Below are 25,572 nucleotides of genomic sequence, written 5' to 3'. Positions count from 1 at the left end.
TACATTTTTGTCCAGATCTTTTTATGGATGAGTGTTTTCAGTTCTTTCGGGTGACATGGATAAGAGAATAGGTGGAACATAGGGTAGGTATGTGTTTAACTTTAATAATGCTCACACTGTCTTCCTAAGTGATTGTACTGTTTTCTATTCTCACCATCAGTGAATGAGAAGTCCAGTACTTCCACATCCTTGCCAACATTTGGTACTGTCAGTATTTTAATTTTAGTCATTCCCAGTAAGTATGAAGTGCTGTCTCATTATGGTTTTAGTTTGCATTCTCTGATGTCTAATCATGTGGAGCACCTTTTCATGTGCCTGTTGGTCATTGGTCTATCTTTTGTGCTGTGTCAACAAATCTTTTGCTCAGCTTTAATTGGTTTATTTGTTGTTAATTAATGCTCCGTAGTCTTTATCAGATACATGAATTGTGAATATTTTCTTTGTTTGTGGTTTACCTTTCGATTTTGTTTATGGTGTCTTTGGATAAGCAGAAGTTTTAATTTTGATCAAGTCCTCTTGTCAAGTTTTTCTTTTATGGACAGTGCTTTTTGTATCTTAAGAAATCTTTGCTTACCACAGAGATCAAAGGTTTTCTCCTGTATTTTCTTTTAGAAGCTATAGTTAGATCTATGATCCATCAGGAATTAACTTTGTGTGTATGTGTCCGTTGGGGGTTGAGTGGTTTTTTTTTCATATGTATATTGAGTTGTTCTAGCATCACACATTAAAAGGAGTTTCAGTTTTCCATTGAATTACTTGGGAGCTTCATTGAAAATTATTTTGCTGTGTATGTTTAGGTCTGTTTATGATTTCTCTATTCTGTTCCATTGATTTAAAAAAATAGACATAGGGCTATCCTGTCGGGTTACCCATTTTTCCTGGAGTAAGCTTTGGTAGCTTGTGTTTTCTACATCATTTGTCCACCTCCTCTGAGTCGTCAGGTTTATTGTGATTCGACCTAATGTAAATGTGGAATCCAACTAAATGGTTTATGTGAGGCTGCTGACTTCATGCCTGGTTCCGGAGCCTGAAGCCAGGAGGGAATTGAGGAAGAGAAGATGAAGTAGTGGAAATGAGGACAAACTGGAACCTGTGGGGATGAGCAGGGACTCATGAGGGTAGACTGGAACCCACGTTGGGCTTTCGCTGCCTCTGAGACTTAGAACTTTGATGACTGGGAGGCCCTTTAGAAGAAGCTGGCATTGTTTGTAACAGTACTAAATATATAGTTGGCATAGGAGTCAGAAAAGCTGAAGGAGGAAACCTAACAGGAACCAGAAAGATTTGGAGGCTCAGGTGCTGCCCCTCACTAACCAGGCGAGCCGGCAGACAAGTGACAGACCGTGTGCATGAGCAGCAAACGTGCCTAATGCCCTGAACTAACTTTCTGAGTTGATCTCATTTCTGCCTTTCAAATCTCATCCGCAATGACCAATGTGATCCACACTAACCCAGAACGAAGAGAATTCCAGGAAATGAAATTCTGCCTTCGCTGAAGTTGACATAGTACAAATCCACACACTTTATTTTCCATTTTTGTCTGTATGATCTATAATAATGGCTCAGTTTTCATTCCTAAAATTGGTAACTTGTGTTTTATCTCTATTGTTCTTGATCATTGTTGCTAGACATTTATCAATGTTGTTACCAACTTCTTCCTTTGTTAATGTTCTCTCTGTTTCCTGTTTCATTGATTTTTTTTCTCTTTGTATTTCTCTCTTATACTTTGAGTTTAATCTTCTCTTCTTTTTATGAAGTTAGAAACTTAGATTGTTGATTTTAAACCTTTTCTCTTTTTAAAATATAAACATTTAAAGCTGTACATTTCTCCTTAAGCCCTGCTTTGGCTTCATCCCACAAATTTTGTTATATTTTCTTCACTATTCAATTAGAAATATTTTTTAGCTTTTTCTTTCTTTCTTTGACTGTTGAGTTAGAAGTATGTGGCTTTGTATGCAAATATTTGAGGATTTTCTAGGTGTTTTGTTACTGATTTCTAATTTAATTCCACTACAGTTAGGAACTACTCTGTAAGATGTCAAGTTTTGAATTTTATTGAGATTTTATGATTCAGCATATAGTTCATCTTGATGACTGTTTCAGCTGAAATATTTAGAATATTATTCAGTGCTTGTTGATTATAATATTCCATAAATGTCAGATCAGTTGGTGTGATTAGTATTGTTTAAGTCTTCTAGATTCTTACTGATTTTTTGCTCTGGTTTTTCTGTCAGTTACTGAGTGGGTGGTTAAACTCTTCAAATGTGATTGTAAATTTGTTTATTTTTTGCTTTAACTCTGTCAATTTTTGCTTCATGAGTTTTGAAGTTCTGTCATTAGGTACATGACCGGTTATCACTGTTACATCTTCTTGGTCCTCCTTTCTTGATGAAGTGCCTCTCCTTATCTCTGATTATATCCTTCGACTTGATGTTTACTTTGATATTAATACAGCCTCACTATCTTTCTTTTGCTGCTACTGTTTGCATGATATGTCTGCTTCCTCCCTTTAATTTTCACCCTGCATGTCTTTACAGTTTCAGTGCAGTTCTTGTAGACAGTATATAATTAGGTCTTACTATTTATACAGTTTACCTCTGCTTTTTAATTGGGATATTTGGCCATTCACATATAATGTAATTACTGTTACGTGTTGAAGTCTGCCACCTTGCTATTTGTCCCTTTTGTTTGTTTGTTAGTCTGTACCTGCTTTCCTAAATTCTTTTGATAATTGAATATTTTTTAGTATCCATTTTAATTCCCTTATTGGCTTTTAGCTATACTAACTGTGTTTTTTAGCAGTTACTCTGGGGATTACAACATGCATCTGTAACTTATCACAGTCACCTTAAAGCTGATGTTGTACCACTTCATGTGAAATGTAAGAACTGTTTGCCTCCCCCAGCCTTTGTGCTGTTTTGTCATGTACTTTACATCTGCGTATGTTATAAATCTCAACATGTAATGGGGTTTAAATTGTCAGTGTAAATTTAAATTAAGAGGAGCATAAAAAATGTAGTCTTTTCTATTTTACCTGCATGTTTACCATCCACTGCTCTGCTTTCCTTTTTTAAGATTCCATCTGGGTTCATCTCTCATTTATCTGAAGAACTTCATTTAGTATTTCTTCTAGTTAAGGTCTGCAAACATCAAATTCAGTTTTTGTTTTCTGAAATGTCTTTATTTCACTCTTATTTCTGAAGGATATTTTTGATAAATAGTTCTGAGTTGGAAGAGGGTTTTTGTTTTTTGTTTTGCTTTGTTTTTCTTTCAGTGCTTATAAAGATATCATTCTATAATCTTTTGGTCTCTGTTGTGTTTTTCATGTGAGGTCAGCTGTCATTCTTGCCACTGTTTGTAATATATCTTGTATGTAATATATCCTTTCCCCTCTGGCTATTGTTTTTTAAATTCAACTTTATTGAGAAATAATTTATATGTAAGAGACTTTATCCATTTAAAATTTGATGGATTCAACATTGTATATACCCATACAACCACACCGCCGTCAGGATGCAGGAAGCATCCTTCATCTGAAAGGACTTCATGTGCCCCTTTGCAGTCCATTCTTCTCTCCCCTCAGTACCTCCCGCCTCAGGCAACCACTGATCTGATTTTTTGTCACTACAGATTGTTTTGAATTTCATATAAATAGGATCATACAGTATGTATTATTTTGTGACTGGCTTTTTCACTTAGCATAATTATTTTGAGAATCATCAGTGTTACTGTTTTTTATTGGTGAGTAATATTCCACTGTATGGTCATGGCACAGATTACTTATCCATTCTCTTATTTACGGACGTTTAGATTGTTTCTAGTTTGGGACCATTGTAAATAAAGCCACCATCAACATTCATATTCAGTTCTTCAAGTGAACATATGTTTTCATTTCTCTTGGATAAATACCTGTAAGTGAAATAACTGGGTCATGTGGTCATACATGTTTATGTATAGAAAACATTTTTCTTGAATGATTGTTCTCTACAGTTGTTTTTAAGGTATTTTATTTATCTTTATTTTTCAGCAGTTTGACTACAGTGTACCTCTGTGAGCTTTTCCTTTTATTTATCCTGCATGTGTGTTGGACTTTTTGGTATTGTTGCACAGGTCACTAGGACTCTGTTAAAATTTTTTCAGTCTTTTTCTTTCTGTTCTTCAGGTTGGTAATTTCTGTTCACTTATCTTCTTGTTCACTGACAGTTTCTTCTGCTGCTGCCAATCTGCTTTTAATCCTGTCCAGTGAATTTTTCATTTCAGATGTATTTTGCAAATCTAGCATTTCTGTTTGTTTTAATAGTTTCCATTGCTTTGCTGGGATTCCTCGTCTGTGCATTGATTTTGTGTATCTTTTCCTTTAATTCTTTGAGATTTTTTTCCCTCCAAAAAGTGGGGCTTAATTCCCCTCCTCTTGAAAATGGATTGGACTTAGTGATTTGCTCCTGAGGAATAGAATATGGCAGAACATGGCAGAAGTGTTGCCACATGACTTCCAGGGCTAGATCATAAGCCTTTTTATCTGAAGGCCATCTGCTGGTGGAATTCCCTCTTGCTCTGGGGACCATTTTTGTTCTGTTCAGGCCTTCAACTGATTGGTTGAGGCCCACCCATGTTATGGGGTACAGTCCACTGTATTCAGAGTCCAGTGATTTAAATATTCATCTCATCCAAAAACACCCTCACGAAAACATCTAGAATAATGTTGAACAAATATCTGGACACTATCACCCAACTGTGTTGACACAAAATTAACCATCACAGACCCCAAATGAGAATTTTCTAGCCAAGTGCTCCCAAATTCCTGATGCACAAAACTGTGAGGATAATAAATTTTTGTTTTAAGCCACTGAGTTAGTCAGATGAAGATTTGAAATTTGAATGGTTTATTATCACTTCTGATTTAATAAAATTTTCCCTTTCTCTTTCCCTCTTTTTCTCTCCTTCCTTGCTTTCTAAACAAAATATGTATAGAATATCTAGTATATTTATATGAAATTTTAAAATTTTACTACCATGTACAGTGATTATGAATAAAAAGTTAATACTACTGGGGCAAAATAAAAGCTTTAATAGTTGAACTGACATCATTTAAGCATTTGTACTTTGAACTTTAATTCATTATGATAGGGAGAAAAAATATAATTAGAAATATAATTGATGACAGGAATTTTATAAACTGCTGGGGAGAGGTTAGGTTGGGGGAAAAATACACTTCATAGTACAAAGGTAGGAGTTTAGAAGAACATAGACCTGGCTGACTAATGGGCTTTCTTCTAAACTTGTTTTCTCTTATGAAAAAGTTCTGTCCATTATAGGTAATGACTTTTAGGTGCTTCTCTTTGCTTATTACTTGTCTGAACGTGTGTACCTCATGACCATAGGAGTTGAGAAATCGCTTTCTCCTAGAGGGCTCCCAAACGAATAATCATAATTAGAACACTCTTTTTCTTTCATCTGTGTTAATTTCAGAGGCGTTAATTTAGCTCTTTGCTCTCTGAAAGACGTTTGGTAGGTTCTGTGAGAATGTAAAGGTGTACGACACCGTCCTTAGAGAACCCGCTGTGGGGTTGTGAGGGGGCATACACCTCCCCTAACTGCAGGGAAGCAGAGGAGCATGAGATACTGGAGTTCCCCATAGTACATTTGGGGTGGAAAATGAGGAATAGGAAACTCTCACTGAGGTGCTTAGGGGAGACTTCGTGGAGGAAGTTGCATTTTTGCTGAATTTCCATAGGGAAAGACAGATACAAAGGCATGGTTGCTTGAAAATGAGTAGACAGCTATTATGGCTGGAGTATTTGGTGGGATAAAAGGGTCTGGAAGAGACAGGACTGTAAAGAAAAGTTAGAAGGAGAGACCTGAACGATTTGGAAATCCAGGGTAAAATAAATGGAAAGAAAAGTAGATTATATTAAAGTAAAAGAAATTGAAGGGCATTTTATGAACAAAAGCAACAAAAGAGATTTTTAGTTGGAAAAGGCAAGAAGTATGAGAATGAAATAGATAAAACAAGAAAAGCCACCCAAAAAGGCATATTGTAAATTATGTAGTTTACATAAAGAAGTATGCTGATTTCTTTAAGATTGAGAGGCAATTAGAATTTCATGGCAAGAAAAGTCAGCATATCAGTTCCTCTTCCTGTTTGGCATACTATTCCAGTCTTACTTTGCTCACAGATTCTGTGGGTCAGGAATTCAGATAGGGCACCACAGGGATGGTTTTTATCTGTCCCATGATGTCTGGGGTCACACCTGGGAGACTCAGCGGCTGAGGGTGACTCCGCATGGGGAGCCTGGCGTCACCTGGAGTGTCTTCACTCACGTGCCTGGTGGCTGAGGCCTGGGGCCTCGGGTGGGGCTGTCTTTCTGGAGCTCCTCTGTGTTGTTTATGGTTACGCCGTGTGGCCTGGGCTTCCTCAGGCACGGTGGTCTCAGGTTGTCACGTTTAATACAGGGGAGGGGGCCCACCTTTTCTGGTGGAAGGTACATTGCTTTTTGTAACCTAGCCTTGGAAGTCGTGTAGTGTCACCTCTGCTGTCTGAACTGAAGCATTTTAAAGAGGAGGGGAAGTAGACCGTGTGTGTACGGTGGAGAGAGGCTCTTGTGCCACCTTGGTGAATCCAATCTGCCGAGGTCGCCAGGAGGAAGAAGTCAGACACCAGGCACAGGTGGGGCTTGGTCTCACACCAGGCCTGTTCCTCGGTGCATCTACATTACGGCAGCAACCACCCGCTCAGCCTAATGCACTCCTTCTCCAGCCCCCTGCCTTTAATGATATTTTGCTTTTAACCACCTCTTTGCCTAAACCACCTCTGAGACTCAGTGATTCGTATTTCCGATCACATCTGGGTCAGAGTATTTTTTTGTTACTGTAAGTCCCTACCTCATCTATTGTGTCTACTGCATTTCTTACTGTTCTGTTGTACTTCTCTACGTACACTTTTTTCACTCATGCTTCTTCCTACTTCCGTGTCATAATTTAAGGTGCTCTCATTTCCCATGTTTTTTCTCTATTCCTTTCTATTTAATTTTTTTTTGGTTTTTCAAAGTCGACATGAAAGCACACCAATTCTATGAAGTCTTCTTTGCCCTGGCCTCTCCCTTGTGTGGACTTCCCTCCCCTGGGTGTTTCCTCTGTGTCATCTCTCTCCCAGACGGCCCTTAACAGAAGGGGTCTGGCTTTTCTTGGTCTCCCTCTAATCCTGTTTTGTTGATTGACTGACTGATGGTGGGAGGAGGCAGTGAACATGAGTGCTGACTGTGGGCCAGGCTTTGCCTGTATTAACTCATTTAACCCTCACAAGTCTTGTGAGGTAGAGTCTCTTCTTACCTTTACTTTACTTATGAGGAAACTGAGGCACTGAGCAGTTAGGGATCCTGCCCAGTGCAGCAGACAGATCATTGAGCCCAGGCAGTCTGACCCCAGAGCGCACACTCGTTATCTACTGTGTGAGACTGCCTCCTGTATTCAAGAAGAACTGTTAATACAAGAAGTGTCTGATCCTTGTAACAATGTTTATTTAAATTTCAGAAGCCTGTTAAGTTGGTTATGTAGGATTGGCAGTTTTTTATACTGTTATTAACACTTTGACCCCTTGTTAAATCCTTTCACGAGGTTATTAAATATCATTAATTCAGTGTTACAGAAATGATAAATCCTACTTATATTCTTACAGCAAACACTGATGTAACCAATATTAAAAGTTAATTTTCCCCAAATCAGTTACTAGGGAAGAGGAGGATGCTTCCTTCACACCTTGTACCGCCAGGCCCTCACTTATGCCCAGGTGTCTGCTTCAGAGTGCATTTAAGTTGGCTGTCTGGGTCTTCGTTGCTGGGGGAGAACACGTTACATTAAACTTGATGTTTTGAGTCCTTAGGGTGGGCCACAGGAGAACATGTTGCTTTACAAAGAGGGGTACACCAGCACTGGGACTGACAGAGCAAAGTGCCGTGGTTCGCCAGCACCCACCTACTGCGGGCCGAGCGCTCCGCGGCTTGGGGGGGGGGCAGAATTCCCGGTCCCCGGGGCGCCAGGAGCGCAGCCGGTAGCAGGGGACCCGCAGCTTCCCCCCGTGCCTCTTTCTTCCCACACCCTTCTTGCTGACCACCTGTGTTGGACCCCTGCGTGGGCCTCTGGCCCGGGATGGGCAAGGTTGGGGAGCTCCCAGGTGAAGGAATTTTAGGGGTGACGGTTTTCTAGCCACACCCCGTTGTGCCTGCGGCTGCTTCTCTCCCCACCGGCGCTGCTCTTTGCGTTGCTTTGCTTTGTCTTACTTCAAACCTGTTCAAATGTTCAGTTTATCCAGTAATTGGCTGAGCAAGCAAGGCCCACAAGTGGAGGACACCAGCCCCCAGGAGCTCCCTTCCTGCCCCCTGGTGGTCACCACTGTTACTCCTTTTATGGAAATAATACATTGTTTTTCCTTGTAACTTTATCAACCAATAATAGATCCCCACGCCGTTTTACCTCCCTTTAAACTTTACATAAATTGTGTTCATTTGTGCCTTGCTTCTGTTGCTCCGTGTGTTTTTGAGATTCATCCATGCTGTGACCCGCAGACGCAGTCCAGCATCCATCCTGCTGTGTGGCGCTCCGGCGTGTTGGTTTGCTAGGGCCGCGCGACAAAGCAGCGCAGGCAGAGGGGCTTAAGCAGGAGAAGTGTATCTTCTCACAGCTCTGGAGGCTGCAGGGCCAGGAGCAGGGTGTCAGCGGGACTGGTTTCATTCTGGGGCGTCTCTGGCCATTTTCTTTTCACGTCTTCATGTGGTCTTTGGTCCTGTGTGTGTCTGTGTCCTAATCTCTTATTATAAAGATACCAGTCATACTGGACTAAGGCCCACGCAGCTGACCTCGTTTTACCTTAGTTCGCCCTTTAAAGGCCCTGTCTTCAAATACAGTCACATTCTGAGGTATTGGAGGTTAGAGCCTCAACGTAAGAATCTAGCGTGAGACACAGTTTAGCCCATAACACCCGCCATGTGATCTTCCTGCAGTTACCTGTCATGTTATTTGATGGGCATTATGATTATTTCCGGTTTCCGGCTATTACGAACAATACTGCTATGAACATTCTTGTGCATGTATCATAGTGCAAGGGCCTGAGTTTCTTCAGGCCAGGGTGGACCATCCCATCCGGGAGTGAGCTGCTAGGTCGCGCTGCGTGGCTGAAACGTCAGTACATAAATCTAGCCTCTTGGATTGTTGTGGTTGTTGGGCTTCCACTCCTCCCAGCAGACTACGGAATTCCTGTTGTTTCACGGTTTCCCGTCACGTGGTATTGTCAGATGTTTAAGTGTCCACCAGTCTCTTGATGTGCGGTGCTCATGTGGTTTAATTTGTATTTCCTTTACTATTGAAGAATTTGACCATCTTTTCCTTTATTGATTGGCCGTTTGGATTTTATGATGTATCTGTTCAAGCTTTTTGCCCATTTTTCTATTAGGTGGTCTGACTTTTTCTTACTGGTTTGCAGGAATTCTTTAAATATTCTGGATATAAGTTTTTTTTGTTAATTAAGTATGTTGTAAATATTTTCTCAAACTCTATAGCTTGTGTGTTTTCACTGTACTTACAGTGTCTTTTGACATATAGGAGTTCCTAATTTTAATGTGGTCAGTTTATCAGTCTTTTTCTTTGTAGTCAATTTTTTATGTATCTTAAGAATACTTACTCTGAGATCATTAAGATATTTTCCTGTTTTATCTTCTATAATGCTTATACTTTTGCATCTTACACTTACATCGGTAATGTATCTGGCCCTGAATTTTCTGTGTGGTGAGGTGTGACCCAGTTTCATTTTTCTCTCTATGAGTAGTCAGTTCTGGCATCATTTATTGAAAGGACCCTCCTTTCTCCCACTGCTTGTCCCGCCTGTGTCATGAATCTGATGTCCATAGTATATGCTTTGCTCTGCTTCTAGACTCCCTATTCTGTATCCTGTCCACAGGAGTGTTACACAGATTTGAATCCTGTTGCTTTGTAATAGAGCAGTTCCTCCCACCTTGCTGTCTTCCTCCCACAGTGTCGTGATTGTTCTTATTCTCTCCATTAACATTTTCGTATCTGCCTGTCAAATTCCGCTAACAGACTGTTGGGATTTTACTGGGATACCTTGACTCTGGAAGATCATTTGGGCGAGAATTGCCAGTGTCATGAAAGACAAAACAAACAGAATAACACTGGGGAGCTGTTTTAGATTAAAGAAGACTAAAGAGAGATGATAACTAAATGCAACTTGTGATAGTTTTTAAAAAAGTAATAAAGGGCTGGGATGAATGTGGACATTTTAATCTGGATTATGTATTAAATGATACCGATGTACCAATGTTAAACTTCCTGATAAGAGTAATAATCGTATGGACACCTTTGTTCTTAGGAGCCACATACTAAAGAATTTAAGGTGAAGTGTTGTGATGCCTACAGTTAGATCTCAATTCAAAATAGAGAGGGGTGGGGAGAGGAGAGGACAACAGAATGGTAACAGCAATATGTTGACAATTGGTGAATCTAGAGGAAAGGTAAAATGGGTGTTCACTGATTTTTTTTTTTAACCTGAAGAGTAAAAAATTTTCAAAATAAAAATTGCAAAAATTAAATTTCACTTTGTATATCAGGAAATAGTAGAGAGCCAAATCCAAACTAATTTTACATTATCTTAGTGTGCTGTATTAAGCAGATTTGCTACTAAAACTGATAGCGAGACTGCAAGCATGTTATTTTAAAAATTCTGTAGTTTGTTTCAGCTTACTCAATACACATTTCAATCATATTGGAACAGCAAATGTCTATGGGCTGGCTCGCCAAGTGAAAAATACATTAAATAAGTGTTTTGTGCCAGTTGCTGATTTCCAGGAAAAGAGAACTGGATTTTTTTAATACTGATTAGAATTATGGAAATCTTCTCCTGTGTCATGCTAAAAGGTGAGCAAAGTAACTCATAGGAGTGACACTCCATGTGATCTAGTTTCATAAAACTAGACTAAATTTTTTTTAACAAAAGCATTTCTGGTGTTTGACAACTAATGTTTTTATTTTTCATAAAGTATCTCAGACTCATAGCAAGTATCTTCACAATCTGTAAGGAAAACTCTGAGTTTTGTTTCAATTTTTAGTTACTACAACCAAGGCACATAAAAAGTTAAATGATGCCATGAGTCGTGCAGTGAACTGGTAATTAACTAGTGGACTCAAGAGTTGTTGGCCCTTCTTTGCATTAGTCTTTCTTCTCCTGAATGTTAACAGGTGATTTCTTATCAAAATGATTTGTAAAGTAAAACATCTAGTAATAACCAAAAAATCTTCTAACAGCAAAAGGAAGAACTGAGCTTCTGAAAATCAATCTTCGTGAGGTTGAGTTGGATCCTGATATTCAGCTGGAAGACATAGCAGAGAAGATTGAGGGCTATTCTGGTGCTGATATAACTAATGTTTGCAGGTATTTTTTTTTTAATGATCTGTGACCTTAGGCATTAGTTATAGATTTATCAAAAGGACTTGTCTTAACGTCGGTGTGCAGTTAACCCGTGAACAACATGGGTTTGAACTGTGCATATTTTTTTTTTTGCTAAATTGTACTATGGGATCTGCAGTTGGTTGAATCTGGGGGTGCAGAACTGTGGATAAGGAGGAACTGCTTATACTGGGGCTGACTCTTAAGTTATATCCAGGTTTTCGACGTGCTAAATAAGGGTTTGCACTCCTAACTCCCATGTTGTTCAAGGGTCAGCTGTAGTTATTAGCTCTTGACATGAAAGGTCTTGAAATGATTTCCCATTTGTCTTGTTTTTTTCCTGCATAACTTCATTCATCATTGTTAGATGAATAATTATACAACAATATGTTCACCTTTTCTAGCTTTTTATTTTTAAGAAATTGATGTGCCTAACTTAGTAATAATGACTTTGACAACCTAAATTGGAGTTTTGATTGGCATTATTTTACCACATGCAGATGAACAGTTGATCAGTTATATATGTGTAAATATATATGTGTTTTTTCATCATATATATATAAATTTCCCTTTCAATTTAGTGGCATCATAAATTTTAGACAATTCACCCAGTGAAGAGGGTGTTTTTTAGTACTTAACATTCCTAACAATACTTGACATCGGTAGCCTTTCTTTAAAACCATTTCTACTAGTATTTTTCCTTTATGCATCTAAGTTGAGTGGCACCCAGTAAGCTCACAATAGCTTCTACTAATACTAATAGTAAAATATATGAAAATCTGCGATTTTGGTTGGCTTGGCTTCCTAATAGCTCTTTTTGTGAGCGCGAATTGTCCACTTCTTCCCAGGCTGCATAGTTTTTTACAAGTGATCATAATGGAGCTGAAAATAGGACCCGGAGAAGCCAGGTTTTATTTCTTCAGTTGCCGACAAATATTCCGTGTAGAGAATTCCACATTTACCATATGTAGAGACATTCATGTTTCAGGGAGAGAGTTCCTGGCTTTACCTCCTCTAATAGGTTGTAGACAAACTGGTACAAGACTTGAGTTATCTCACACTAGCTGAATGTTCATTTCCAAGTACGCAATTCAGTATTTCATAATTCTACGTCAGATTCCTAGACTTTTGTCTGTCTTTGAGAATCAAGTGGGGAAAAGAGAATTCAGCACCATCTGAGCCCACCCTAGACTTTTAGGGTTCATTGACAGTTCCTTTTATGTTTAAGTCCTTTGCATCCTACTTTAACTCTTCTTGACCCCTCAGGATGTCTCTGATATGGAATATTCTGAGCAGCATTGTAAAAACATGTACAATTTTTTGAATGTTTTCCCTTAACATTATCACAGTTGAAAATGTTTAAAACATTTGCAGCAGTAAGTTTTCACTGACTCTGGTGTGTTTTTAGGGATGCCTCTTTAATGGCAATGAGACGGCGAATCAATGGCTTAAGTCCAGAAGAGATCCGTGCCCTTTCTAAAGAGGAGCTTCAGATGCCTGTTACCAAAGGAGACTTTGAATTGGCTCTTAAGAAAATTGCTAAGTCTGTCTCTGCTGCAGACTTGGAGAAGTATGAAAAGTGGATGGTTGAATTTGGATCTGCTTGAATTTCTGTCAGCTCTTTCATTTCTGGTATTTTTGTTTATAAGATGTGAAGAAATTCCAGCAATTTAAAAAAAAAACAGGTTTGGAACTTTTCATTGGAGAGATTTTGCTCTTAAAGGAAAAGAAATCTAAAACTGCAAAGAATATAAATGTAGTTGAAAAATAAGAAAAGCTTACATGGAGAGCCTGATGCCCACACACCCATGCAGCCCATTGCACACCAGCCAGAGTGTCAGGGAGGCTGCAGGAAGTGATCAGTGTGCTGTTGTAGGAACTTGTTTACAGAAAATTTACAAGGACCTCTGTTTCTCACTCGCATTTGATGCTTTTTGGTTTTTCCCCTTTCTTTGCTCTGAGCACGAGGGACCTATTATCTGTTGACTTTTAACAGCCAAACTGGGTTTGTGTCAATTCATTATTTGCTGTTATGAGTGATGGTTTTGGATTAAATAATGAATCTGCTAGTTAAACCTTTAGAATTTTACTATTACTGTTAGAGTCTATTATATAGTTTGAATTCTCACCTTTCCTTCCCTTACCATTTCTTTTATTAGCTATTTAATCACTTACTAAGCTTCATAGGGGAGTATCCTCATGTTTGTGGTTTTTGAATCATTTTGCCAGGTGGCTTCTCTGGCCTTTTTGCTGGCACCTCTTACATTTCATACTGGAATGGTGGGAAGAATACTCTGATTGCATAAGACGCTCTTCTTCATTCTAGACTTTGAGTGTTTGCACTTTTCTTTCAGTATGTTCAACAGATAAACCCTTTATTTTTCTCAGCTCCAGCGTTGTTTGTTTTCTGCTGAATTTGCCTTTCATATTCTAAATAAATGCTTCGGTATTCTAAACAAGTCCACTCTCTTGTGGCTAATGGAAAACAAACAACACAAAATCTTTATGGTTTTGTAGACAGCTTGTTTATTAACAGAGTAACGTCGTGCATAATGAACGATGTTCAGTTGAAAACTTAAAAATTATTCCTTGTCTAGATTGAGAGCTTGTACGCACACTAAGATGAGGTTAGAAATCTGACGTGCTCACTCAGTCCCGCGGGAATGAGACAGCAGGGAGAGGCCAGAAGAGGGGAGGCCGTGGATCTCATCACGAGCGGAGTAGCCTAGTGTTAGTTTTTAAAAATTACATTTGTCCTATTTTGTTGGGCAGCCTATGCTTTAATAGTCAAGCTTTAAAAATTTATACTTGATGATATCCTGAGTTTTCAATTTTGGAGAGCACCTATTGGTTTAAAACTAAAAATAATATAGCTTTTTTGACACTTAGAAAAAAAACTCTTAGCATCGTGCTTAAGAGATTTTTCCCCCTACTAAGAATTATGTAATTTTTAGATAAGTCTGACTCTAGACTGCAGTATTCATCTAATGCTATAAGTTGCCCACCTCTTCCTCTGAGGCATAGATTATGAGTTAAAATCATAACGTATCATGATTTTATTTTAACTGAATTAGTTCATCTTAAAACTTGAAGTGAGACGTTTCCTTTTATTCATGAACTTTTAATAAAGAAAGAAATAACCCCACTGAGATAATCTTGCAAATTATTGCCTGAATTCAGTAACTTATTTTTTTCCTGAAGTCCTAGGGGCAATTGTTAAAACCTTAGTGTTTTGACTGTTAAAACTTGTTTGTATATTTTAGTTGATTAGTTAGACCATTTTTAAAATTTTGTGTTATTTGTCTTGGCTTACATTTAGAATTTTTTTCTGAATTCATGGATAGTAACATGGTAATTATGATTTTTTAAAAAACTCAGTTGAGCAGTATTTGGACGCTGAAGGTTCCTGGGAGCTTATCTTTATTGAGTCAGGTGTGTTTTTAAATTTCCCTTGTTTTCTCGTTTTGCTCTGTCCGTGGATGGTGAATGCTTTGTAAGTCTTAAAGGATCCTGAGGAGACAGGATCCTCAGGTGTTCTGTCCAACCTTTACTGTACATTGTATGTACGTTGTCTTCATTGCGAGACTGTGTTGCCTTACCCAGAATGAGAGACTTTTTGTGTTTTGTTTTGTTTTGTTTTATTTTTCCTGTTGCATTATCAAATTAGATTTGTTTCCATTAATTCATCAGAAAACCTGAGTATTTCAGGTTCTGCAACACAGTGATGTTAGGACTGAGTTTTGTACACTTCTGGCATGCAGCTACCTGATCAGACAGTCCTGGGTTCAGCAGGCTCGTGTTGGTTGCTTACTGTGTGCACACCCCTCGCTGGGAGCTCTGTGGCTTACAGACTCGGCCCAGGCGGTGCGGTTCCGTCTGGGCACTTTCTGTAATTATGCTGTGTAGCTTCTGGCTCCAACTAATGAAACGAGTTCAGATCATAAATGAAAGGCACAGAAATCTGTGGATGCCTTGGAAAGATAATATATAAATTTTTTCTCTTTTCTCTCTTTAAATTTGCTTCAAAATTAGAACTGCATCCATTTGCTTGAACAACATAACTCTTATGGATCTGGCTATTTTCATGAACCTTTTTGGTCCTTTCCCAAGCTTCATGTTTATTGTAAACATGTACATGTGTAATTATGGCAAACATGTAAACATGTTACCTGTTTGCTGCAAATATTTTGCTTGCATAATTCTTTATTTTTAAAAGGAAATTAATATTAATGAAATGTACCAGACAAATGGCTCGCTGATGTAGGCTGAAGCCTAGTTCCAAGCAGAAAGTGGACAGTGGCATCACAGACTTCATCTCCTGGTCAGCGCAGTGTAGGCATCCCAGAATGACCACACACACTCCAGGCTTGGACCTCTACCTCCAGAAATGCCAAGACGACTTGGAAGAGGTGACAGGTTGGCAGGCTAGCTGCTTCACTGGGGGCTTCGTCTGGCTCTTGAGATTGCAGTTTTGATGATGTGATATTTGACTATCAAAAAATAGGCTGAAATCAAGAATTACTCAAAAAGTGAGCAAGCGTCTGATGAATCTCCTGTAAACAGATATGGAGCTACACCAGGAAAATGTGTGTATCCAGCCCACATTTTCAGTGTCATTGTCACTCTTTCACTTTGCTACATGTAGCCTGACTCTTTTGAACATTTCAGAATGATTGATACTGTAGGTTTTGAACAGCTTGAGTTTGTTTGAATTCAGAGTTTCTGTAGACGCCGCTGAGTCCATGACGAGAATGGTAGACCAGCTGGCACAGTTGTTTCACTTCCCGGACCCTCAGGACGCTGAGATGAAGTGAGGACTGAGGAAGGCGTTTCATGCCATGGGGTCTTCGGCTCCTTCTGCATTGTCTTGATGAATGAGTCCTTTTGGCACAGTAGTAGATTCCCACTCTTCCTTGTATCTTATTAATGACAAGTCACCTTAGGATGTTTCCTGTATGATAGGCATAAAATGTTAAGGATAATTGCTGGCCTTTTCCAAGAAAGGGCCACATTAACTGTATGAGGAAACAGTCGTAATTGTTCTTTTAACATTTGTTTTGTCTTCTGTTCCATAACTGTTTTGATTGTATAGTATTTTTTATATACCACTTAATTTGTGATGTACGTAATATTTATGTGACTCTAAGAATCTGTCACAATGAGGAAGGGTAGGAATTACCATTGGAGGGTGTGCTGGGGGATACAAATATTTAAACCCCAAATGTTTTATTCTCATCTCCACTAATCATTTTTTTTTGCAGAAGAAGCTAAAAACTTGTAATTACTGTGTTTACTTATTTATATTTTTAAATTAAGCTTTTCAAACTTATTTATTTAATTTTTTAGGACATTTGCTTTTAATATTGTTTTCTCTTGTGGAAACTGTATGAATATTTAAAAAATAAAGTCCCTAAGATAACAGATGTTTTTAAACATTCACAAATTAACAGTAATTCTTTGAATTTTTATTAGGTTTTTTGGCTCCGGACAACTCTTTACTTTACTGATATTTCTGAATTTCCAGGTGACTTGTTAATAAAAACAGGAGAAATAGTCAGGTAATGTCATCCAGTTTATTCTTTTTATTTTACCTCTCTCGTTTCTCGGTTGACTTTATTTTATATGTATAGATGTAACCTAGGTTCTGCCTTGTCACCAGCAGAGTGTAGGTTTCTGTCGCTTGGAAGTCACAACAGGCAGGGAGTTAATACAGCCATTCTCCTCCTATGAAAGGACTCCCACTTGATTTTCAAACCTGTAAATGAGCTTCGGTTTTACGGCCTCTGAAATGACTAAATATTGCCCTTTGGAAAACCTGAATCTTTGCACACAGCATTTCCAGAGTCTACTACCTCAGTTAACCAGGCTTAGTTTTAGGTGGGAAGGAATTGAAACCAGACTTCAATTCAGTTCATCACCTATGCAGGTTTGTTTGTTTAAGCGCTTCCTTCTCTCGTCTCTCACTAACTTTTTTTAAGGCTGCAATTTTAATTGAAAATATCTGTTGTTCTCCCTCGGGCAGAGCCCAGTGGTCCACGCTGAGCTCTGTAAAGTGTCTGAGCTGGTCTCCCCTGTTGTTGTAACCAGCTCCACCCGTTAGATGTGCTTCATTTCAAGGAGCAGTTTCAGACCCAGCACACCTCCTCCCGTTTTTTCATAGCTTCATTAATGCAGACTCATGGGACAGCATTAAAAACCTTGGGACCTAACTGTTGCCTGTGTCCTTTCTCCAAGGACATACATACTTTGTGAAAACACACAGAGGTGGACGTGTGCCTGCTCACGTGGGTGCAGCAGCAGTGCAGTGGGAGTGGCCTCTGGTTCACACTGTGTAGACAGTGTCCAGCGAGACCACTGTGTGTTATGATGGTTTGTGTTTTGCTAAGATCTTTGTTTCAGTGTGTGCCTCCCAGTATTTTGAACCTAAGTTGAAGAAAAAGATGTTTCTAAATTGTGTTTACTAACCATGCTTTTCTTTACATTTTGTGCGGCTACATTGCTGGCCTCCTGAGCTTAGCTGTGTCTGTGCACAGGCTGTAATTTGGTAATAAATTTCTAGAGTGTTGCGTGTCAGTGTTTTCTTTGCGGTTCATGTTTGATCTACAGTCGCTGGTCCACTTACTGCTGCCAGCTGGGAGTGTCAGACCCCTTCACTAGTGAGGGATGGCTCTTTCCAGAGTTTTAGTTCTTATAAAATCACATACTGTAACCCTGACCAAAAATGTGTTTGCTGTGCATTATGCTAATAATTTCAAGGCTGATGCAGGTAAGATAAGCGTGGGTTTTCAATGAATTCTTCCTGGTTTAATAAATACCCCTGTCTCATTTGTGTAGCCCCATTGCAAAGTGGGTGTCCTGTAAGGGGAACTTTCCAGATGACTGTGCCTTATTTTAGGAACCCCCCCAAAATGATTTTTTTAATTTATAGACTATTTTTTGAGCAGTTTTAGGTTTTCAGGAAAATTAAACCTATGTATGAGGTGAGTTCTCACCTTCCTCCCCTCCCCCATTTCCCCTTTTATTAATATCTTGCTTTAGTGTGATGTGCTTGTTTATACTGTACCTGAGTCAGTATTGATACATTATTATTGCTGAAGTCCATGGTTTACATCACAGTTCATTGGGTTTGGATAAAAGCATCATGTCCTGGATCCACCATTACAGCGTCATAGAGAGTAGTTCCACCGATCCAGCATCCCCACCGGCTCTGCCTCTTCATCTCTGCCCCTCCTCCTAACTGCTGGCGACCTTTCTACTGTCCCCACGGTTTGCCTTTTCCAGAATGTCATTCAGTTGTAATCACACAGTATGTACCCTATTTAGACAGGCTTATTTCAGTTAGCGATATGCATTTAAGGTTCCTCCTTGTCTTCTTGTGGCTTGATAGTTCATTTCTTTTTTTTTTAATTTACTTATTCATCATTGTATTGCTTAATTATTTGGCAGGGGGGGATAATTAGGTTTATTTATTTTTAGAGGAGGTACTGGGGATTGAACCCAGGGCCTCATGCCTGCTAATAAGCATGTGCTTTACCGCTTGCGCTGTACCCTCCCCCTATAGTTCATCTCCCTTTATATGGAATAATGCCCCATTATACGGATGTACCAGTTTGTTTACCCATTCACCTACGGAAGGGCATGTTGGTTGCATCCAAGTTTCAGCAATTATGAATAAAACTGCTGTAAACATTCCTGTGCAGGGTTTTGTGTGGACATAAGTGTTCAACTCGTGAGTAAATACCTGAGAGTACAGTTGCTGGAATATATGATGAGAGTATGTTTAACTTTGTAAGAAATGGCGGAACCGTCCTCCACAGCTGCTGTACCACTTTGTGTCCCGACCAGCAGTGAACGAGCCCCTGTCGCTCCACCCTCTCGAGCATTTGGAGCATTTGGTGTCGTCTGGGCTCTGATTGTGCCATTCTCATGGGTGTGTTGTGGGTTCGCATTGTTGTTTTAATTTCTCAAAATGTTCTCTAATTGACGTGATGTTCAGCATCTTTTCATATGTTCATCTGTTTTTTAATTGGTTCCTATTGAAACTTTGCTAAAAGATACCACACTTGTTCTCTGACTTTGTAAAACAGAGAATCTGAACTCAACCTTTTCTTTGTGACTGAGTTCTCCTTGTGACATGCTGCCCTCAGCAGCAGTGCAGGGGCGCAGGGCTGTCACTAAGTGGTCTTTGAGTTTTGGTGTTTGCCTTTATAGCATTTTTACTCTTCTGTTATCAGGCTGTCAACCTCTATTTCTCTTCCAGTTTCTAACCTCCAGTCTAACCTAGTGACGAGGAAACAGTCCGGGCTTGTTAGAATCGTGGGGAAACTAGGAGTTCAGCCTCTGGGGGAAGGAGTGATGGGGAGGTCAGTTCTGGGGGCGGTGGCGTCTGTGTCATTTCTCTTGGCTATCAGTGGCCTTCCTAGCTTCATCTTTGGTTCCCAGAGAGTTCCAGGTAGACCAAGTGTGAAGTAGATGTCTCTGCATAATTATTTTGTCGTGCAGTTGTATCATATTTGTAGCTGAAAGGCACCTGGCAACAATGGCATCCCATGGCTCCACCTTCATTTCTTGCTGTGACCATTGAGGATTTGATCTCTTAAAGGGAATAAAGGAAAAGAATGAGGGACAGAATTAATCAGGGACAAAAACAGAATGCATGTGCAGCTGGAGCCTTCCCTTCAGTCCTTTCCACTCTCTATGCCGCGTACTGCCTGTGCCGACTGGCTCCCGTGGCTGGGCGTACTTGGGTGCTGAGCGAACTTAGGTGCTGGGTGAACCTGGGTGCCGGGGCATTTGCCCACAGCGAGGGCTTCAGTTGGAAACTGCAAGGAAGCATTGGCCAGCAGGGGTCAACTGCTGCCTTGCAGAGGGGTGAGCAGAAAGGCAGGGTGGGCGCCAGTCTCACCTGGCTGATTCCATCAACTCAGGCTCAGATTTGGGGGCTGATGCCGACGTGCCTTCCTCCCTGCCTGCTGGATGCCACTGCCAGCTGCACCTGGCCCGGCCTACTCCCGTTCACCTGGGCTTCCTCCCGCTCGTACAGCTGTCGCTCCCTGCCCCCTCCCCAGCGCAGGTGGGAAAAGGAGTCAAGGGAGAGAGCCTGTGTGTTCAGTGCCTCCTTCCTGTCCTCTGTGGGATCATAAAAGTTTTATGGCCAACTCTTCCCTAATTTTCATTTTTCTAAGATCTTCTCAGGACCTTTCCTGTAAGTCTTCAGAGACTCAGCAGGCGCCTGAGTCAGTGAGACCTGAAACTGGGAACAAGTGACTTGGTCCTCTCGTCTTACAGGTGAAGGAACTGAACCCAGGCAGGGTTTAGGATAGGTGTTCAGGATCCCATTCTGAACTGGGAAACAGGACTTAACATCTGTTTCTGATCTTGAAGAATGCTGCACAGAAGGTGTAAAGAAAGCCAGTGAGACAGCAGAACGCTTGCTGAGGACCTCTCGGCCTCTGAAGCATGATGCCAATACAGACGACTCACCCAAGTTGGTTAAGAGGAGTAAGAAACAGCAGATAAACTGGCATCATAGGACTGGAACTGACATTTACCATGTTTACTATTTGCTAGATACTTTAATTCTGTTGCTTTATTAGATCCACTCATTAGTTCTAAGATATATTTACTATTATTCTCTTTTCACAGAAGAAGAAACTGAGGCTTATAGAGTGATGTGCTCTAGTCGTTTGGCTCCTGAGAAGCAAAGCGATGGAACCTAAGTCAGTTTAGTCCCAGAGCCTAGTCCTTTGCCATGTTCCAAGGTTACTTTCAACGGTGTTAAATGCAAAAGTACTGAATTCTTGAAATAAATATGTTAACATTCACCCAGTTTTCTGAGGTTATTACTCATGGTTTTACCTCTCCTTTCCTGTAATAATCCTTTTTTTCTTTTTTTGCCCGGAGACTTTCAGGCAGACTAAAGTGATATATTCTTTTATAGTATTTATGTTTATGATGATAGGAAAGTAATAGTGGCTCTTGTGTCTTGTGACATGAGTTTGGGGAGTCTGTTGCCCTTTGCTGTGTCTGAGTGTAAATATACACCTACTTGTTTTTCAGGGCAGGGTTTATGAAATGAGCCAATCGTTCTAAGAGTTTCCATGAATTATATTTAGACCACCAACTTAAGTGACGTAGAACTCAGTCAGTTCCTTTTACTAATAAGATTCCCAACAGTGTTCTGCCCACGAGGTGACAGCTCCACGGTTCTCAGCTGCACGTGTGGCCCCATCAGTTACCAAGAGGGCGGCCCTGTGTGCTTGCCCGTGACTTCAGTGTCCGTATTGGAAGCACGACCCCAGAGCTGAGTTTAGCTCAGAATGCTCATGACACTTTCAATGAGCACATCTTAAATAACTTGTGTCAACAAATAACTAATCGTGGTATGACTACTGGATTCCGTAACAAATCCTACACTGTAGTGTCAGTCATTATTGTTGTAATTAGAGATGGATGAATCAAGCTTCATTTGGAATTTGTAAAATACCTCCAGCTATTTTTCAAACATTTTGAAATACATTTTATTACATTCCTCAAACATACTTCACCAAGCATATTTTCTCTAGTTTTTAAACCCTGTGTATTTTAAGGGGAATTTAATCCATAAGTTTCTTGATTCATTTATGCTTAACTCATCAAAGTTTTTTAAAGAACAATTTGGTTTTCAAGAAGCCTTAGGAAACCCTTCTCATGAATTCTGTCTGCCTTTAAAAAGCCTTTTCCACAATCAAACTTTTTTCCTCAAAGGTAAATGTGGCTGAAGTGTTTTAGTTTGGTTTACAATGCAGAGCCCAGATTTCACGTCTAAGCTAGGTCTGAATTTAGTGTAACAAGCTACGCTGCCTCTCCCGTAGGAACTCCCTTCCTTTGACTGTGAAGAGCTTGTTAACAACAGAGCTGTCTCGATAAGCGAGCGTGCTGACGGCCCTGCCGCCCGGAGCCGTAGCACAGGGAGCGGGTGGGGGCTGGTCAGACCCAGAAAACTGAATGAACTATTGGTGACCTGTCAGCTAGGCTGAAAATGTACACATATTTGTACATATTCAAATATACATGGACACACTCATAAAGATGCTTAAATCCTTATAGGCTATCTCTTTTGTTTTGACCTCTTCGTATATATGCTAACGGCAATACTGTGTTCTGGATTAAGTTAACAGCTTACTGTGAGGTGACTGTAACTGTCCACATCTCTCTCCAGAAATGTTTTTCACCTGAGATTTAGTCCGGCCGGTTTCTGTTGCCTAGCAGTGGGTCTCGGAGACCAGCTCTTTGTGCAGTTTTAATTGAACAGGTTGGTTGTATGAAATCTTCTTAGGAAAAGGAAGGTCATTGCCATGAAGGTAACAGAATATGCTGACAACTAATGGGACAGAATGTCACCCGGCACAGCGGCTCTGGAAGAGATGAGCAGGAACGTGGCAACGTAAGAATGGAGTTTGCTCAAGGCAGGTAGACACCGCATCCCGAAGCAGTCGCGTCGGAAGGAGGGCACCGCCTTCCTGGGTTCTCATTAGGGAACCGTGTGAAATACATACTTGCTACTCACAAGAAGCAGCCTCTTTAGTTCCTATTCTTAATGAAAACTCTCATTTTTCCCCCTGAATCTTTTAGTGTGGGATCATTAAACAATGAAAGCATCTCTTCTGTACTTTTCAGAGCATACCAGTTTCATGTACATCTTGTTAGTTTGTACTCGAACTCTTTTAATATTTTAGAAGAAACTTTTATAATAGATAAATTCCTTTTAAAAATTAACACCTATATTTTTCTTTATTCAAACCAAAATGGAAAACCTCTTTCATGAAAGACTTACCTTTTGCTTTATGCTTTTCCATATGATAATCATTTTACTTCACAAAGGAAATATGCTTGTAAAATTATGAAGGTCGTTTTTAAAAAGCATTATTTCTAGAAATCCAGGTGGTGCTTTCCCTCACTTCTGTCTCCCCAAAGCCCTTGGCCTGGAAGTGAGTCGTGGCTTTTGCTTGACCCCGTCGCGTTTGACTCGTAGGGCCAGACGTGCTGGCCGTCGTCCCGCAGCCCGGGTGAGGGCCCTAGAAACTTCTGCAATGATGCCTTTCCATCAGGAAGATGTTTGTGAATTTTATACTATGTTTTAACCCTGTATTACAACACATTCACTATATTGATAATTCATAGAGTATTTGTAATTTAGTATTTGTATATAATGTATAAAAATATTCACAGTTAGACAATTTAAATATGAAAACATGAGAAATAATTTTATTGGCATAAAATGCTCTCCAAAAATTACAAATAATATTTGTATTGAGAGCCATGAGATTAGCTATGCTTCATTATTTTTTTAAACCTTGGGCTAGGCTAACTAGGTACAGTGATTTACTTAATTTTAGTGCTTAGTTTTAATGACTTTTGTAGATGAAAAAGTTTACTTCACAAAGGTGTGTAGATCCAAGTGGAAGAGAAATCATTGGCCACAGTTACAAGTCCTGAGCTTCTGGTTTTAATCATGGTCCCAATTATGCAGCAGCTTTCATTTAACTTTGGCTGTTAAATTTGCATCTTCCTTGATGTCAGTCGGTTCTTGCAAAGTAATTGGGAGGTTGCATTCTGTATGAATAGTTTCAAAACCCACTGAACCTCTTCATTTGAAAGATTTTAAAATAAACAGGGAAAATTGTTTCAAGTTTAAATTGCACGTATTAAGAGTTTTTAATAAGAGACTCCCTGCTTCTGCAACAAAATGACGGAACAATGAAGACAGGGCCTGAGCGTCTTCCCTCTGCCTGCCTGCCTGCCTGCCTGCCCCTCCTGGGCTGGTAAACCCCAGTTCTCAGTCCGTCCCTCTGATGGCTCCCCTGATTCTGCTCGGTCTGCACATGACAGTCCTTAAATGACTCAGGACAAGTTTAACTCCTATCCTGAGTTTTCGTTTCTCCTCAGACTTGAAATAATTCCGGGCCTGTAGATATGATTATGTCGCAGTCCATTTCTTCCTTTTTGTTCATCAGTGTTCCCTATGCCAGCGGCCACCGCAGTTCCTCCGACGCGCATGGCAGACTTGCCCTGGGGAGGCGCCGGCGTGGGTTCTGGTCCTGGTGGGGGCATCCGGGTGGCCGCAGGCCCGAGGCAGGATGCTGCCCGCTCACCTCCTCATGGTGGAGCATGTTCAGCTACCATCAGTGGGGCTGTAGGAGGTCCAAGAGCAGGACAGAGGCCCTCGTTACTCACAGGGAAGTGTTAAGGGATGAGAGGCGACCGGGAGGAGGAGTCAAGGAAGGAGGAGGCTGAATTTTCAAAGGGAAGGGATCTCCGTGCGTCCTGTGACGGGGTGAGGAAGTTTAGCATGAAACATAAACGTTTGGTCTTATTTGGGCCGGGCGTACTCCGGTCACAGCCCCGTCCCTGCCCTTTGGCCGGAGATGTGTTACTGTGAATTGTGAGAACGTCAGCGCTCAAGTCAGAACCTGGGTTTGACCCCAGCCCCGCCACTGCCCAGCTGGGCGGTTTGGGGCAAGTTCCTCATCCTCCCTATGCCTCTGTCACCTCGCCTTAAATGGAGATGGTAATGACAGACCTTTCGTATAGGACTGCTGGGAAGATGGAATGAGGTTCTTGAATTACAAAGTGCTTACCAGTTTCTGGTCCTGTAATAAAAACCCTCAGTAAACGTTAGCTGCCATGGAGGGCTAGAGCGGGCTAGGAGCAGGCTTTTTCAGAGCCAGACATTGAATATTGAAAAATGTTGCAAATTCTTCAACCTGTTGATAGCTTAAAACTGGGTCCGCTGAGAGTATTTGTGCCGTGGAAACAGCAAACACAAGAGTGGGGTTTCCTCCTCCATACGGCCCCCCTGTGGAGCCAGTTTACAGCACATCCCTGGTTACCTGTTTGTATTTCGCATGAGTTTTTGTTTGTTTTTCCTGCAGCTAAAGCAGCTCTGGATGCCCAGGCTGGCTCTTTGTCAGTCTCTCTGGAATAAGTAGATGCAACGGTGAGTAACACTCCTGGCCCTTGCCGGTCATGAATGGGGTCAGGCCGATTTGCCGTGAGTCGTTCTGACTGGAGAGGGGAGTGGCTGCTTTGGATCTGCCACAATTAGGGACCACCCTCTTCTCTGAACTAGACTTCGCTTC

General features: G+C 40.5%; 1 protein-coding gene across 9 annotated transcripts in view; it reads left to right on the top strand.

Moving 5' to 3' along the window:
* KATNAL1 (katanin catalytic subunit A1 like 1) overlaps positions 1-25,572 on the top strand; it is a 95,478-nt gene that overhangs the window by 48,111 nt on the left and 21,795 nt on the right. For 5 of the 9 annotated variants that reach the window (XM_074377995.1, XM_010951536.3, XM_074377999.1 and 2 more), the window contains exons 10-11: positions 11,311-11,437; positions 12,861-18,018. The exons of 1 other annotated variant lie outside the window; for it this stretch is intronic. In XM_074377995.1, the coding sequence (XP_074234096.1) occupies positions 11,311-11,437; positions 12,861-13,059 (326 nt within the window). In that variant the 3' untranslated portion in view covers positions 13,060-18,018. Of the gene's footprint in view, positions 1-11,310; positions 11,438-12,860; positions 18,019-21,097; positions 21,277-25,572 lie in introns of those variants that run through there. 3 more of the 9 variants (XR_012511625.1, XM_074378000.1, XM_074378001.1) reach the window with 3 other exon arrangements.

Source organism: Camelus bactrianus, chromosome 14 (assembly GCF_048773025.1).
Source record: "Camelus bactrianus isolate YW-2024 breed Bactrian camel chromosome 14, ASM4877302v1, whole genome shotgun sequence".
Classification (NCBI taxonomy): Eukaryota; Metazoa; Chordata; class Mammalia; order Artiodactyla; family Camelidae; genus Camelus; species Camelus bactrianus.
The sequence above is the reverse complement of the archived record's forward strand: the minus strand, read 5'-3'. Positions and strand labels throughout refer to the sequence as shown.